Raw genomic sequence first — 18,460 nt, 5'->3', positions numbered from 1 at the left:
CATCTGGTCATCCTCTCCTCTGGAGAGAGAAAGAGAGGAGAGAAAAAAAGTAGACCAATTGGCCATGCAGGGACCTTATCTTTTACTATGGTTACGCAGACTCCCTTGAGGAAGGAAAGGAAGGCCTATATCTTGGAATGTAAGCAGTTGACTCCTTGGGAGATAAGAAAGGAGTCTCTAGGCTTTTGTTACCCTTTGAATTGGAGAAAATGGCTCTGGGGAAGTGAAGACATTCTCTGTTTAGCACTTTAGTTTCTATTACTCAGAAGGCCCTGGATGAGTAGGAACACCAGAGATTTCAGGGAGGATTATCTTCCAACAAGACCCAAGGTGTCTGGAAGGGACACACAGGGTCTACTAAACTTGCTAGTATTTTGTTGATGATTTTTGCATCAGTATTAATAAGGAATAATAATGTCTTTTATAGATAATTTTTTTTCTGGTTCAAGATCCCTGTCCAAGATTGCATATTGCATTAATTTATCATGTCCGTTTAGTTTCCTTTAATTTAGAACAGTTCTTTGACCTTATTTTGTCTTTCTGGATTTGAGTTTGACATTTTTCAAAGAGCATATATCAATTATTTTGTAAAATGACTCCCAATTTGAGTTTGTCTAAAGTTTCTTCATGATTAAGCCGTATTGGTTTTGTAACAATAATACAACAGAAGTGACGTTATGTCTTAGTACTTCACACCAGGTAGTAAATGTTATTGGATTTGTCCAGTATTGCTGGACATTTTTATCACTTGTTAAAGGTTGTTTCCTCTAAGTTTCTCCATATAAAGTTACTATTTTCCCCTTTGTTTCTAATAAGGGAGGAGATACTTGTGTGACTAAATATATAGTGCCCCTCATCAAACATTTACCCATTCATTTTAGCATCTTTTGATGGTTTTCTAACTCCATCATTTCCTTCATCCCACTATATGTGTGGAATAGCTTCCTTTCCCCTATTTATTAATTTATATCTCTGTGGACTTTGATAATTTACATCTCTGTGGACATCTTGAAAGTGTTACAATGTATCACTATACAATTTACTTTGAAGATAATATTGGCCCAGATTTGGCCAGTGGAAGCCCCTTCAAGCTAGCTTCTGGTTTTTACCATTTTGTACAATAGGATCTTCTAAGATCTAATTTTGTACTTTCCACTTCTCAGACTTGGAATTAACTATTTCTGCAAACACACCTAGTCCCTTTAGTAGGGAATGGTTTTATAAACTCTTTAGAAACAATGAAACTGTTCTATTTTTGATTGATGGATTGATTGAGATTGAGCCTTCCTCTGTCACCCAGGCTAGAGTGTAGTAGTGTGATCATAGCTCACTGCTGTCTCAAACTCCCGGGCTTCAAGCCACATCCCATGTCAGCCTCCCAAGTAGCTGGGACTATGGACATTTGCCACTGTGCCTAGCTTTTTTTTTTTTTTTTTTTAATTTATTCTAGAGATGGGGTCTCCCTTTGTTGCCCAGGCTAGTCTCAAACTCCTGACCTCAAGTGACCCTCCAGCCTAGGCCTCCCAAAGTGCTGGGATTAAAGGCATGAGCCACCTCCCTGGACTGTTTTATTTTTAAATAGAAATTTTTACCTTTTTTTTTTCCCAAAAATATTATTCAGGAAAATGAAAGGGATGATGAGATTTTAGAATTTTCAAACTTTTATCCAAGAGCAAATATAATTTTCCACAGTCCCTTTCCACTAGAAGATTTCCTTCTATACCTGTAATATTTAGACTGCTTCAAGTTGCTCTGAGGTGTCACAGGAATTGCTGTCATGAGGTTAGGAGTAGGGAGAAGTGTGCTATTTGGAAGTGAGAAAAGAGATGTGGATTTTTCTCAGATCTACTTCGGTTGCTTTAATCTTTTTGTTTATTTATTTATTTTTAATATATTGAGCTGCTACAAGAGTTTGTTGTAAGAACAAATTCCGCAGCTAAAAAAATTTTTTAAACTGCTTCCTTACAGCATTAGTTTTTCAAAATTTACATAAAGATTAGTAATTTCTGTTATGTGGTGATACTTAGTAGACATATTTCACATATGGAGTATCAATTTCATTTTTGTTACAGAAATGAAGTTTGCTCATCTACTTTGTCATGTATGCATTGGACCAAGCAAATCAGCAGTTTTCCCTTTTGGTCCTAAAATCCCAGCTTGAACACTAATTGTCTATACTAAGTGAATACTGATTGGGTGTACTATATGGTTTCAAACATAATATCTTTTATTCATTGAACAACTGTGATTCCTCCATTTTCTCTAATCAGGTATAAAGTCAAGTATTTGCATATATAATAAGACAGATCTGTAACTGAAAATGCTGCCCCAACTCTACAAACCAGCACTGAGCTTGAAAGCTTTTTTTTTTCCCCACAGCTTTTCCACCCTCAGTTTTGTTATTTTTTCTCACTGATTGTGGACTCCTTGCATATAGAGACTCTCACAATTCATACTATCTTCACTATACAGACCAAAACTTGAACACCTCAGTTTGTTGGTTTGGCTAAATGCTTTTATATAAAAACCTGTAACAATATCAAGTTTTCAATTTAAATGCTTTTAACATAAATAATAGTTATGAGTGTATCAAAAACTTATCATCAAATATGATATAAGGAAGATATACCCTATAGTCATCATATATATGTATCTTAAATTCATATCATTATATAAATATTCTGTCTTTATAATTTGAATCATTGCCAAAAATACTATTGAGTTATATTACTTACTTAAAAGTTAAAATGGATAATATTCTAATTTTTTCCTTAAATTGTAGGTTATGTTTATTAAATCATATTTTTAACATCTTCTGATCAGGTCCCTAATAATTTTATTTTATAAAAAAAGTATTTCAAAGATGGTATTTAATAGATCATCATTATGTTGATCTTGTCATTAAATCTTCTAAAGCATCGTCAAGTTCACCTGGTCCAACTGCTTATTTACAGATGAGAAAACTAAGCCTAATACTATGCCCAAAGTGAGATATGCTTATGCTTTGGAATTGAGACTAGAACCTTGGCTTCTTCACTTCCATTTCAAAGTTTTTTCCCACCACAAAACTGACATCTTCATTTAACCACTTAATGCCCTAAAGAGAGAAAACAATTCAGAGAATATGTTTATAAATTCCAATTGGAACAAGAGAAAAAAAGAAAATAATAATTTTTAAAATTCCAACTAGAAAATCTGAGGCCTCAGGAAATTTTCAATAGTGTGGGTGAAAGATCTGTAGTTTCATGATTTTAAGTTACTAAAATTTTTTTCAAGTTTCTAGCTGTAGTTGATGTTCAAGTTCATATATTTTTGGAAATATAATCATATTAAACCATATCATCAAGCTAAGAACACTTTAGACGTGAAGCATTTATAAATTTTTTTAAAAATTTCTTCAGCAAATTATCTTGCTTGAATGTATACTTTTTAGTATTGAAGAAGTATAAAGTACATAGAACTCATATGGTGTCAAACCATGAAAAACCATCATTTATGAAAAACAGCATTGAGAACTGGTGATGTTTAGTTCAAGAAAGAGAAAGTCATACTGGAGATCTGATAGCAGTTTCCAAATATTTGAAGAATTGTTATATGTAAATAGAAGTTCAGTTTTGCTTTCCTCTTGCCACAAATAGATCAGTATTGGTCTTGGTCCCAGTGAATGGGAAGTTTAACAAATAAATCTGGGGTGAGTGTTAGAAAAACTTCTGTAAAACAGCTAAACGTTGTCCTACCAAATAGATCACTTCCATGTGCCAGGCTTCTTCCTAGTTCTTTGTAATTATTGTTTGTTGTTCCCACAGCACCCTTGTAAGGCAGGTACTGTTATCTCCATCTTACAGATAAAAATTGAAGTGCAGGTGAACTTGCCCAAGTTTATCTAGTATATAAATGCTAAGCTATGATTTGAACATAGGTCTACTTGATTCTTAAACACTGTTGATATTCAGCACAAGTCTATATGTTATATAGATTAGTCTGGCATCAGGTAAGAATTTGATAAGTTAGTCTAGATTGCTAAAAAATTTTTCTAAAACAAAAACAATTGATTTATATTAAATTTGTATAAGTAATTATGAGCAAGTAAAATTAACATGTATGATTATGTTTATTTTCTTTTGTATGTTATAAATACCAAATAAAAATTATAACATAGTCTATGTTCAAGAAAATGTTAAGGTTAAAATACACATTTATTTATAGCATTATTGTATTAAGTTATTTATGTTTATAAATATAAGTTGCAAAAATGAATTCATATCTCAGATTAATTGAATGCATATTAAGAATGTATAGAAAATTTATTCAAGCATCAGTTGGATGACATAAATTATATTACCTCCAAAAAATACATATGCTTAGGAAAACAATGTTTTCATTAAAGAAAAAATTTACAGTAAAGGAGAAATGCATTCAAAATATTTACTGTTTTAAAATTTTATACTTAATAAACTATACTTTTTGTTCTATTTTCTGTGGTCCTAGTATTTCAGAGACTGCTGAAATATGTCTTATGTTTCTAAATATATTGTACAACGTCTTGCTATATTGGTGAATTGGTTGTAAGATAATATTTTTATAGTTGGCTTAGAAATATGACTACTTGTATTTTTGCTGTCACGGTACATAATGTACACTTAGTCCTCTGGTTTTTTAAATTATACTTTTTAATAACAGGTATCTTTTAGATTTTAGGAGATGTAAAGTATTATTGATTTCTTTTAATAAAATATAGCAGTTAAAGCTCTCCTCAACTCAAACATACAAGCTGATAAATATTAAAATGATTTTTAAGTGAAATTTATAAGAAATGTTTCACATTCAGAGTAGTGTTCTGTATATAATTCAGTAATAATAACCTGAAACTATTTATCACTTAAAAGCTTGGGTTTCTTGAGAAGAGCTGCATGAGAGTCCTGAGCTGGCTCTGAACTGCCAAGTGTGGATCTAATTACATAGCTTGGAGCTGTGGAACCACATCTCACTATTGTGGATTACTTTCCTTGGCTTATTTACATAACTTCATGAATGAAGACTAGTCAGTGAATTATACAGTCTTATATAGCTAGGGCAGCATAAATTAACCCTGTTTGAGGTAGCTTATATTTTCATGGCGTATCTAATAAATGTTTAACTATGTCTTCATGTGCGTTAGTAATTTGATTGGTTGCCAGGAATATCTAATAATAAGTGCTGGTTGTTAAATGCAAATTGATACACTCGTGATTAATAGAGGATTTTAACATTTATCATTTTTAGCCCTATTTTTACTAAATGATAGTTTTATTGATGTAATCCAAATGTAGTAGTGTCAATTTTTTTACCTTTATCCAAAGTAAGGATGCTTCCTTTATTCTTCAGTAGTACATTACAGTTGGCCCTCCATATCCATGGGTTCTACATTTGTGGATTCAGCAACTTCACATGGAAAATATTTGAGGAATAAAAGAACGGTTTCATCTGTACTGGACACGTAGACTTTTTTTCTTGTCATTATCCCCTAAACAATACAGTATAATAACAGTTTACAAAGCATTTACATTGTATTAGGTATTATCAAGATATGATATAAAGTATACAGAAGGATGTGCGTAGGTTAAATGCAAATACTACACCATTTTATGTAAGGGTCTTAAGCATTTGGTATCCACAAGGGGTCCTGAAACCAGTCTCCCATGGATACCAAGGGAAGACTGTATTTTGGTTAATACATTTGATTAATTTTTAATGTAGGTAGCTTAGATTTAGAAGACAGTTTTGACCTCAAAGTCTAGAATTTTTATATCTTTTTTTCTTATAAGCTAATCTTTCTGAATAGCTTATAAGTAATTTCTTTTTTAAATCACAAATTTTACACCTTGTAATAGCACTAAAATATGCATATATGTATTTCTATAACACTATCAAAAAACTAATCAGCAGCAATTTTAATTGATTAAATATCAATGGGAGGTTTGCTGTTAAATTTAAATAAAACTATCCATGAAAATTATTTAGTTGAGTAATTGGAAGTTTGCTTGTTACCTCATAGTTTAATAAAGGTGTGAATGGAAAGTATTAACTCAGCCTACAAGCTATTATAATTTATAAACTTTTAAATTCAAATCTCTGCTGAAAAGTATGTGGTCTTTGTGAAAACTGACCATTTTTAACATTGTAATTTCAGCAATATTTATTGAGCGTCCACTGATTGGATGATAGCAGGAAGGCTGGTAGGTAGACCTCAAAATTAGCAAAATGTAAGCCCTGCCCTCAGGCAGCATTCAAGGAAGAGATATAACTTGATGGAAAGAAAGTAGGCTTTGGAATGGCAAATCTGAGATGAACTCCCTATTCTTATGAATGAGTGGCAAATTATTAAAATGCTCTGCGTTTTAGTTTTCTCTTCTGTAAAATACGAATACAATTACCTACCTCGCATGTGGTTAACAGTAAGATAACATGTGTATTGTACCTAGTAATGGGCCTAGCACATAGTATGACCCAATAAATGGTGTCTTTTATGATTAATCTTAACATCGGGGTGAGCTATGTAAGCTTATGATTACACAGAGTGCAAGTATGAACAATGTGTAATGGGAGTGGTTAATTTTCCCTGGCGAGATTGGAGAAGGATCACTAGAACTGGGCTTTGTAGATTTATAGAATTTACACAGATGCAGTCAGCAGGAGAACTAAGAGAAAAACATGGCTAACGTCCTGGAAATATACAAATGCATGAAGGTTTTAAACAACAGGAAGAGTTCAGAGAGATAACACACAAAGGGCCAATAATGAAGAACTTTAGAGTGTTATGACCTTTAAAATCAAGTACTTTGTCATCTTTGAGAGGGAGGATCCTAATTAATTTCTACATTATTGTATTTATTGATTTTTGGTTACTTCCTCCTATAGTTCTTCATGTAATGAATGGTGGCTTCTGTGTTCATTATCTTCCTAGACTCCAGTCCTTCACCATATAATTAGATATAAGCTTCAGAAGCACAGGGACCAGTGCTAGGCGAGCCCGTTATATGTCTGCAGTGCCTGTCATGTAATTGTTGGATGATCACAGACTAGCAGAGGAGCTAAGTCAAACACAAAAATAGTTAAAAATAAAAGATAGGCAATGATAAACACTTGAGAGGCATCTGAATTATTTGGATGCCCAAAAGGGTAAGGCATCACAGCACTTGTGTCTGGAAGCAGCCAGGAAAAACTACTTAATCGTAATAGTAATGTTCTTCTCTTCCATGTAGGTATGAGAGTTTCTTTTTTATTTCTTGAATGAAATTTTATGAAAAATGTATAAACTTTTCAGGTAATTCAGTAGCCACAAAACTATATTTTAAAATGTTTAAATCTAAGATTTTTTCATAAGATCTATCTCAAATATTTATACTAACTCAGTTTACTCAGATATACATATCTAAATGCTTTCTTGCTCAGCTTCATTTTTAATAAAAGAATCAAGAGCTCCTGTGGCTGCTTTTTTTTTTTTTAATAACTCCACCACTTTAAAATTATCCTGTCTTCTGTCCTATCAATTACAATTCCAAGATTGTCTTTAGGTGTTTTCCATGGTTTGCATACTTTTTAAAAATATTTCTTCAAGACATATTTTTTGACCATGTGATATCTATTCCTTTATTAAAATCAATATTGTTTTAAACCATGATGGCCTTTCTCTGTTAAGTTTAAAATACTTCTCTAACGCAAAAATAATTTTTCAGGTATTTCTTTTAGTAGTATCAGGTTTTTTTTTTCTGAGCCTTGAAATGAATGATTTCCTTTATCTTAGTATATAATTTTTTATGGGGTTATGTTTTACCTTTTCAGGTGGTATTATTTTTGTCCACGTGTCCATTTCTGTAAAAAGTCTGTATTGACCGCCATATGAATTTGCTGTCTTCTGTGTTTGAACATATGGATACTTTCCCTTGAACTGCTGTTGATTTCTTCTGCTAGGTCATGTCTCTTTTTTCTTCCTAAAGCATTTCCAGGTAAACTAAAATATAAATTCGCCACTTAGACCACAAGTTTTATTATCACCCTTTTAAGTACATTGCTAAATATGTGTTTTTTTGGCTTTGTACTGTAAAACCCATAGCAGTAAAATAACCATAGCAAATATACTATTTTATTACCATAGCATATTATGAATATATTATTATAACCTCATTGTTATCAATTATTTCTCCTGTTCAAAATAATTTATATATTTAATTATGAAAACTAAGCCAGGCATGGTGGCGCGCACCTGTAGTCCCAGCTACTCGGGAGGCTGAGGCAGGAGAATCGCTTGAACCCAGGAGGCGGAGGTTGCAGTGGGCCGAGATCACGCCACTGCACTCCAGCCTGGCAACAGACACTGTCTCAAAAAACAAACAAACATACAAAAAACTATTAAAGATTCGCTTCAATGGGTAAGACAAATGATACAAGACACACAAAGAAAAAATTTTTTTTTATTCTGTTTCCCCATCCCCCACCAAATCCCGTTTTCCTTTTGTGAGATAACTAATTTGGAAGGTGTCCATATCTCTGTTTTCAAACATATACTTTCACATACATCTCTATAGAATATAACAGCACACTCAGGATAATATTATGGAAATTTTTCTTCAATGGATATTTTTTCACTTAGCAGTATATTATGGACATCTCTGTGTATATGTGTGAGATCAGGTCTGTGTGTGTGTGTGTGTGTGTGTGTGTGTGTGTGTGAGAGAGAGAGTGAGAGAGAGATTTAAGTACAGAAAAAATGAACTATGTCTGTATGAATGAGATATCAAAAGTAAAAATCAAAAGATAAAGCACAGACTAGGACACAATATTCACAATACAGAAAAAGGAGCAAAGTGTACTATCTTTCATATACAAAAAGGACCAACAAATTGATAAGAAAAGAATAAAGCCCCAAAATTAAACAGATTATATTCAGAATAGGGACATAGTTCAGTAAAGTCTTATATACTTTGACTTAACTATTCTACTTCTATGAATGTATCCAACAGATATGTTCACAAACATGTAAAATGACTTGTGTACAGAGTTATACTCTGTGTACACTCTGTATACACTCTGTATTTATTACGTTGCTTTTAATAACAAAAGATTGGAAACAACATAATTGCCCATCAAACAAGGACTAGTTATTATAAATAAGTTTTGATGTTTCTATGTAATGGAATACTATGCAACTGTAAAATGTAAATGAGAAAACTATACTGATGTGAGATCTTCAAGATAATATGGTTCAGTGAAAAAGGAAAGACAGTGTGTATAATCTACTACCATATGGTGAAAAGGGATTAAAATTATGAATTTGTAGTTGTTTAAATATGTGCATAAACTCTCAAAGGACACACAAGAAACACAGTGGCTACTAGGTTAGAGGGAAGGGTGGTAGAGACACTGTGCACATTTTTATACTTTCTAATTCTGAACTATGTAAATATATTACCCTATCAAAAAATTAATACAGTGTATTATAAGGAGCAAAATTATACTCTAATTTTATAAGGAGCAAAATTATACTCTAATAAACAACTGCTAACATTTATTGATCACTTACTATGTACCACACACTATTGTAAATGCTTTGTTTATATTGTCTTATTTCTCACAACAGCCCCATGTTTTTAGTATACATAAAAGACAAAAATTATTTTTAAAAAGCAGAAATGGCCATTATTAGCTGTGATGGGCTAGTGTGTTTGATTGGGCTCAATGTCTTATATTTACTTAAGACACATTGAGTATTTGCTGTATGCCAGGCTCTTTGCTCCCTATTGAGAAGTCAGATAACTAAATATGGAAAGTTATTTGATAGAAGAAGTACTGGAAGAATAAGAATGTGGTCAGATGACTCGAGTGTCTTCAGCTGGCTAGCACTGTGATCTAAAACAAAAACTCTGTAGTGACTTGTAGTGTCTAACTATGGATGATTCTTGGATCTACAGCATGCACAACAAGATCTTTTAAAATTGTATCTACCTGATAATACAAATGTGGTAATGTAATCACAGCAGCAGAAACTATTCTGTGCCTACATGCTGTCATGGGATATAAATAAATATATGTGTAGTGGCATTCCCATTCAGACCATACAACACTGTTTTCCCACTTCTTCAGAAGATGGTATTTGCCAGAACTATTGTAAATGCACAGAGGAAAAGCTAATAATTTTTTTAACTTATAATGGATGCCTTAATACAGGATTCTCCTATTTTAACTTGCATCAGAATAACCTGGAGGGCTTGTTAAAACAGATGGCTGGGCCCCACCCTCAGAGTTTCTGACTCAGGAACACTGCTGCTGCTGCTGATGCTGCTGATCAGGGAACCACACACTTTTAAATCACTATTTATGTAGGTCTTTAGGGCTTAATTCTCTTGAAGAGCCTGGGTTAAGAAAATTGAGAAGAACTGAGAGCAAGGCAGATAAGTGGCTGTGATGGTTAGAATGAAAACATAAACTGCCAGGACATGACCCTCCTTACCCCAAGCCTCAGCTTTTGCAAGAGCCAATGCCATGTGGGCCATATAATGTAAAACATCATTTCTCAGCAACATTTTTCTGTGGGACATCTGTCTGCCATGTTGTTGTATCTTTTTCAGATATATCCATTCTGTTTCACTTCTTAGCAGTATTCCTAGAAAAGAGGGTTTGATTCGGCCGGGCGCGGTGGCTCACGCCTGTAATTCCAGCACTTTGGGAGGCCGAGGTGGGCAGATCACGAGGTCAGGAGATCGAGACCATCCTGGCTAATACGGTGAAACTCCGTCCCTACTAAAAATACAAAAAAATTAGCCGGGTGTGGTGGCGGGTGCCTGTAGTCCCAGCTACTCAGGAGGCTGAGGCAGGAGAATGGCATCAACCCGGGAGGCAGAGCTTGCAGTGAGCCGAGATCGCAACACTACACTCCAGCCTGGGTGACAGAGTGAGACTCCATTTCAAAAAAAAAAAAAAAAAGAGTTTGATTCAAGATTTCACATTAAATATTCCTACCAATTTTTTTATTCCTAGTTCATCTTTCACAACCCCCTTACAAAGGTTGCTAAAGGGGAAGTGTTTTAAATTGTTTTGTGTGATGTTAAATACACATACACACATGCACATATGCATGTAAATGAGTAATAAATAGGTGCATAGTTGTCAATGTATAACAATTGTATACTGGTCTGTTTAATCTTTTAGGCAAAATTAATTTTGTTTATGTTTATTCCCCTAATAATGGTGCTAATACTTACCAGCTATGACAGAGGTTCTCAAAGTTTCTGGACAATAATATTAGCATCTTTGAACTCCTTAGAAATGCAGTTTCATGGCTTGCCCCAGACCTATATAGTCAGGAAGGGAACTGAGGGAAACAGCAGCAATCTGTGTTTTTAACAAGCCTGCCAGGTGATTTTGAAGCTTTCTAAAATTTTAGAGCCACTATTTTACTAAACACAGTGTTTTCCCTTACATTATATCCTTTGATTCGTATAGTAATCCTGTGATACACTGTAACTCTTTATCTGTGTTCTGGGGGAAATAAGAATTGAAGAGATTAAATAATTTATTCTAACTCACACTGATATTTAGCAGTACTCCAAAGAAGAATTTTCAGATCTTTTTCAAATAATATGTCCTCCTTTCCTTTGAATATACCCTGAAACAGTATGTGTTACTTAAGCATTCCAGTTTTTTGAATCATTATTTTCTGAGCTTTTACTCCTTTATTAATTTTAATCAGCATCTCATGTGAACGCTTTCTTTGACAAGTCAAATAACAGGACCAGAACTCAAATTTACATACTTTTTTTTCCCAAGTACAGGAATGATTCCATCATATATTTTAAATATAAATGGCTTTTGCAGTTTATGACCACATTCTGCCTACTTTTGTTTCTATGTGAACTCTTCCATAATAAAAATAAAACAATATGAAAAAATGGCTTTTGAAACTAAAAATAAGTATATAAAATATTTTTAAATGCATAACCTAAAAAACTCAAATAAAAGTATAAACAGTTTTATAAAAATCTAAATTTGCCATCATTATTGACTTAATCTTACTATTCTGTTCTTATTTTAATAACACACACCAATTTAACTGCTGCTCAGTTACCAAAAAGTGTTTCTAATATAATTTGGAGTTATTTCTGTCAAATGAAACAATGCTGTCCTATTACTTGTAATTTTCATATAAGTCTATTTAAGTTAATTAACCAAATTAGCAAACCATAAAATCAGGTGTGTTTGTAGAGACCGAAAACCTTGTAATGACTTCAATTTGAGCTTCAACACATGAAATTTTTAATAAAAAAAAAAAAGAGTTCATTTTACTTAACACAACAAGATGGATTCCTTAATAAAAAGAAATTGTTACTTTAAATTGTAACTAATATTTCTCTTGGCTGCAGTAGAAAATGATTTGCAAAATGAAAAGTTGACAAGTAAGACTGAAATAATTAATGAAGATTTAGGTCGTATTTTATTTTCCCTTATGTTCTCCATATCTGCTAATTCAACAGGATTTACATAATGTGGCATTTGAATTATGGAGAATAGAAATCTGGTAGCATTATAAAACCCTGGCCCATCTGGGAAATAATGTTGGGGCTTATTAGTTATATAAAATACCTTAAAATTTCCTGATATTTCATATGTATAGGTAAATAAAGATATTATTAGGAGGGTTCTTAAAACATCTTCGTAGTGGTGGTTTTATTTATTTTACCTTTTAATCCTCTTTCAGCTTCAGAGGGGAAAATTAAGTTGGTATTAATTATTAACCAATTTCACACAGTAATGCTGTGATCATTTCTGTAGTTGTTAATAATTCAATTTCTAGACTCCTCCCTTAGATATCCTTACTCAGCTGGCTTTAAAGGAGGACCCAGAAATCTATTTTAACAAGCAGCAGCAGTGATTCAGATGTAATAGTCCCTAGGTCTCACTGTGAGAAACCTTAGAAGAGAATGTACTCCTTCAAGCTAACACACTAAAAATAACAAAATTAAATATTCCAAATACAACTGTAGCCTCCTTTATGCAACTTTAATCTTGGAATGATGGGAATGATTATCAGAGGATTTTCTCCCTATAACAGTAATGTACGACTTTAGAGCTTTGAAACATAGTTATCATAGTATCCCTGGTGCTGTACTAAGCACTTGGTACCGTATTTGGCACCATAGTAGGAACTGCATAAATATCTTGGGATGGATGAATGCAGAAAACCAAGTAGCTCCATGTTTAGGGTTCCCATGTTATCCACATGTTATCTTCTCTTTGGTTCAGCTGCCTAAGTTATGTGTACAATTTTATCTTTCTCCTTAAATTGTACAGGTTTTTAATGGAAGGGGGCACAGCTTGTCTATTTTCATCTCTGTTTTTAACTCTATTTTACACATACATGCCTAGTAAATATTTATCAAGTAAAAAATATTTTGTGATTATTTAATTCATCATGCTAGATTCTCATCTTCATGAGGGCAGGAGCTTTGTGTCTCGTTTTCATGGCAGTTTTATCAGGACTTGGTAGTTAATGCATGTTCAGAAACATATGAATGAATGAATGAATAAATAAATTAACAAAAAAGTAACTTCATTTTAATTCCGATTTTCTTAAAATTTAATTTGGGGGTTAATGAGGTTTTCTGGGTGGTAAAATGTATTTTTATATTAGAGAAAAAAAATCTGCCTTGCTCTTTAAGAAGAAACTTACAAAGGAAATGTCCCTACCATTTGCGAGAGATAGAATGATAGAATTGGACAAATTCTGAACTGACGAATCTTCAGCAGGGCATTATTGTAGCAGAATTTTCTATCTTAGCATTAAATAGTGTTTATCAGTCATTACGAAAATATCACAATTTGAACCTGCGTGGCTGTTCTTAACATCTATGAAGTAAAGATGTTTGCCCATGAAAGCTAGAGAGCCTATCAAAAATCAAAAGATTTGTTTTCCTTAGTTGAAAAAGAAGGAAAACAGAATGTCCCAGTACCTGCAAAACTTTCTGAAATAAATTCTATTAGTGTACTCTTTTTAAAATATTCTTTTTTTTTTTTTTTTTTGAGACGGAGTCTCGCTCTGTTGCCAGGCTGGAGTGCAGTGGTGTAATCCCGGCTCACTGCAACCTCCGCCTCCCGGGTTCAAGCGATTCTCCTGCCTCAGCCTCCTGAGTAGCTGAGATTACAGGCACGCACCACCATGCCCCACTAATTTTTGTATTTTTAGTAGAGACAGGGTTTCACCATGTTGGCCAGGATGGTCTCAATCTCTTGACCTTGTGATCCACCCGCCTTGGCCTCCCAAAGTGCTGGGATTACAGGTGTGAGCCACCACGCCCGGCCTTAAAGTATTCTTATGATCATATTTCCTTTCAAAACATATTAGTATCAGTAAATAAGTTAGAGCTCTGATAAAGTATGAAATCTCAAGATTTATGCCCTTGGTAACTGTAATTAGCTGATTAAATTTCTCCTGATGACTTGCAGTGCTTTTTGTTTTTCCGTAAACATTTTGGGTTTTTTTGTTTTGTTTTGTTTTGAGGAAGTTCTTATCTTCTACAAATTATCGTTCTCCTTTACTTTGAATGTACCTAAAATAGTATTAGTTATTTAAGCATTCCAGTTTCTTGAATGATTGTTATCTGAGATTTTACTGTGAATTTTAATAAGCATCTCATATGTGGAACACTTACCTTGACAAGTTTATAGACATAAGATTACTATGGCTTAAATATAGAGATACCTCTATAGAAGTATAGATATCTTTGTGTCACCCTGTCTCCTTTCTGGTCAAATCCCAGACCTCATTCCCCTTTTCATTTCTGTTAGTCCTCAAAATGGTCCTCTCTTTTACTTAGGTCAGCTCACATGAGCCTATCAATTCCCTGACTAGATACAATTCTTGAATATCCTCCTAAATGTATAGCCTGCAAAAAACATCAAAGTTTTAGCTTCCAGAAAAATGTAACTAACAGAGGAGTATAGGGGAGATATTGAGAAGAGGGGCAAGGATTAGGACATCCAAGTTGCTTGAGGTCTAAGCAGAATATCTTAGTGATTCCAGAGATGTAGATGTGTGAATTTAGTTGAAAGCAGGGGCTAGGGGAACTTGTCTTTAAGTCATTTACTGCACCCACACTTACTATCTTTAGATTGTATATTCCAGATTGTTAACAACGTAAAGTTGCTTTTATTCACACCAGATAAAATTGAAAAAGAGCAGTAGTCTATATGAGAAAATAATTTTTATCATACTAATGGCTCTTTGGGAATGCTGGGGTTGAGCTGATTCTGATGTAAGGTAGAGGCCAAAGAAGAAACTTACAGAGGAAAGAAGGCAGGTACTGACAGGCAGCAAAGGCAGGCTGCTAAACACTCCCTTACTCTCTTCAGTTGTATTCACACTGTGACTGGGGACTGTCCCTGAAGATGCATTTTTTCCCCACTTCTCCTTGACACAACATTCAGACACACACCTTCCCCCTAGTTCAGATATCCTCAGTCACTTCATGAATAATTCCACAGGAAGGCTTGCACAGAGAATTCCAGGTACTTTCACAGAAGCATTTTTGTCTCCAGCAGTCCCCTAACCTTTGTATTTTAAGTGATTGTTCTTAGACATGATTTTGTCCAAGGAAGAGTTTTCTTTATTGTTTTCAATTTCTTGAAACATCTTTATGGAACTGGAAATTTAACTGATTGTAGTAATCTTCCAATGAGAAAGCTCTCAATATTTTTGTATGCTGTCTCTATAATAAGTGACTATGATAATGAATTATGCATTCAAAAGAGAAACATACAAATTAAACTCCAAATTTTATAGACTCCACAAACTTCTATCAACTTGTAAGCTAAATTTTATTTAACTTGTCTTTTTCCTATGTACACATTGTTCTAAAATAGGGATATGTTGGAGAATTTGTAAATTTGTGATTATGTTTTGAGAAATTAATAGTTGTTTATATGGAATGTTATCCAGGCTACTATTAAGCTGTAATTTAATTAATTGTAATATTAAATAAACTGCTTTCCTTTTTTTCAGGTGATGGTGTTTGTACATGCTCGAAATGCCACTGTAAGAACAGCTATGTCTCTAATAGAAAGAGCAAAAAATTGTGGCCATATTCCCTTCTTTTTTCCTACCCAAGGACATGACTATGTACTTGCAGAAAAACAGGTAAGAAACAAAGAGGACAAGAAGTAAAGCATGTAACATGCCACATATCCAGGGTATTTTATATGTGAAAGATCCACGGTCTCAATTTCCAAGAAGTTAATTTTGCAGATTTATGATGTTATAATCTTGACTTTTTTCTTGTCTTAATGATCTTTTATTAAAAGGTTTCACTCTATGACATAACACTTATCATTCCTTTCTATATGGTTATAATTGAAGTGCTTAGTCCTGCTCTTTAAAATATAGTTAAAATATAAAATGCAGTTAAATTTCATATCCTATGTTAACATCTAATGGGCTTATTATTATATTTCTAAAGAATTAATACTTTTTTAAAATTTCTCGGTTTTGATTTCTGAGGTTAATATTGACAGATATAACCTAAATAGGCTTTTTTTTTTTTTTTTTAAGCAATGTAAAGGAATTCTGACCCAAAAAGTTTGTAAACAAGCTTGTTACTCAGTGTACACATGCTCAAAGGACAAAAAGGTCTTGGGGTCACCTGCATCCTTGTTAAAAAGGGAGACCTTTAGGCCCCAACCCAGACTCGCCAAACCAGAATCTACATTTTAGCTAGATCCTCAGGTGATTTTGTACACATTACAGTTTAAGAAGCACTCCTCTAGGTAATTTGAGTATTGCTAGTATCTTAAGATTTATATCAGGTTTTATTTAACTATATCAGATAATTATTTAGATGAAGATTGGGCAGATTATGGCCTGAAGGCCAAAGGTGTCCATCTGTTTTGTAATTAAAGTTTTATCAGAACATAAACATACCAATTTCTTTATTGTCTGACTTTTTTTGTACTACCGGAGAAAAATAGAGTACTTGTGATAGCTACTGTAAATTACTTTCTGTTTCTTTGCAGAAAAAGTATGCTGACTTCCTGATTTAAAGCTATGAAAATAAATTATGAAATAAAAAATCTGTTGGCATAAAATGATAGTAACTTTAAATTGTATATATATATATATACGTATATATATATATAAGTATATATATATATATATATATACGTATATATATATATATACAATGTAAGATTTAACTGATTGGTTACCGAACAGCTGCTAGCTGCCAGACATTGTGCTATGCCCTTTTATATTTATTATCCTAGTAAAACATATTTAATTGTGACTGTACTATAAATTTCACCATTTTATATTGATATTTTAAATTCTATGTTAAGCTGATGTCAGTTGTTTTGAACATCAGAGTCTCTTTCAATTTAGAAATACAAAATTTATTCATTTTCTATTTTTTTACTTTTATTACATAATATTTATTGTACAGATTGTACAGCTTTGTGTCCTTCCAATTATTTATTAATCATGAATTTATGAGAGTCTTTGAAAAGTCAAGTTGGTATTCATAAGTCTTGTTTCATTTCTTTGGAAATACAAAACAACTCTGCTGTTTAAAAGACAAGCCTTGAGAGCCACCTTGTGGATTTCTGGTTTCTTTATCCATCTCAATTCAGATAACTATTGCTAATTTAAATAATGCAGTTTATTATTTAATTGTTGTTATTGTAAAGCTTAACATTTATTAAGTGGTCACTGGTGTCAGGCATTGTTTTTATTACTTTATATAACTCATTCAATCCTTACAATCTATGTTATTGCTGGTATTATCCCTTGATATGGCATATGTGTAAATCAAATATAGTATGAAATATTCTAGAGCATATTATAATAATTTATATGGAGACATTTTTAAATGATGTTTATTTAAGGCAATGTCACCAAGCACTAATTCACAGATCACTATGCTGGAAGAAAAATAACAGAGAATCGGAAAGTTTTGATACAATTGGGTAGACTTGAAAATCCCTAGTCATTTTTATTATAACTTTTTTATATTTTTATTATACTTGATTTTTATCCTGATCCAACTATTATTGGGCTTTTTTTTCAAGAAAAATGAATTGCACACACATTTATTAAGAACATTATCTTACTCACCATTATATTCCCACCCTTTCATAGAGTATTTGTCTGATAGTAGATATCCCAGAATTACTTTTTTTCTTAGCTTTTATTCCTCTGAGACTGACATTATAATAGATGTTTCACTTTAATTTTCTCATCTGACCTGTACCATTGTGCTGTCCTTTAAGATTCTTATTCCCACTTTACAGATAAGGAAACGAAAATTGAGAAAGTAAATAATTTTCACAGAGAATCTCATATTAAGTAGTGAGGCCATGATTTGAGCCAGTCTGACTCCAAAGTCCACCATTTTCATTACACTGTGTCCTGTTTGTTCAAAAGCAAACAGATCAAATCCAA

At 32.9% G+C, this 18,460-nt stretch overlaps 1 protein-coding gene across 4 annotated transcripts in view; it reads left to right on the top strand.

Annotated features, from left to right (window-relative positions):
- ASCC3 (activating signal cointegrator 1 complex subunit 3) overlaps nucleotides 1-18,460 on the top strand; it is a 377,280-nt gene that overhangs the window by 193,433 nt on the left and 165,387 nt on the right. For all 4 annotated transcript variants that reach the window (XM_024248504.3, XM_024248503.3, XM_054557910.2 and 1 more), the window contains one exon: nucleotides 16,031-16,165. In XM_024248504.3, coding sequence (XP_024104272.2) covers nucleotides 16,031-16,165 — 135 coding nt within the window. The remainder of the gene's footprint in view (nucleotides 1-16,030; nucleotides 16,166-18,460) is intronic.

The sequence above is a fragment of the Pongo abelii genome, chromosome 5, assembly GCF_028885655.2.
Source record: "Pongo abelii isolate AG06213 chromosome 5, NHGRI_mPonAbe1-v2.0_pri, whole genome shotgun sequence".
NCBI classification, from domain to species: Eukaryota; Metazoa; Chordata; class Mammalia; order Primates; family Hominidae; genus Pongo; species Pongo abelii.
The sequence above is the reverse complement of the archived record's forward strand: the minus strand, read 5'-3'. Positions and strand labels throughout refer to the sequence as shown.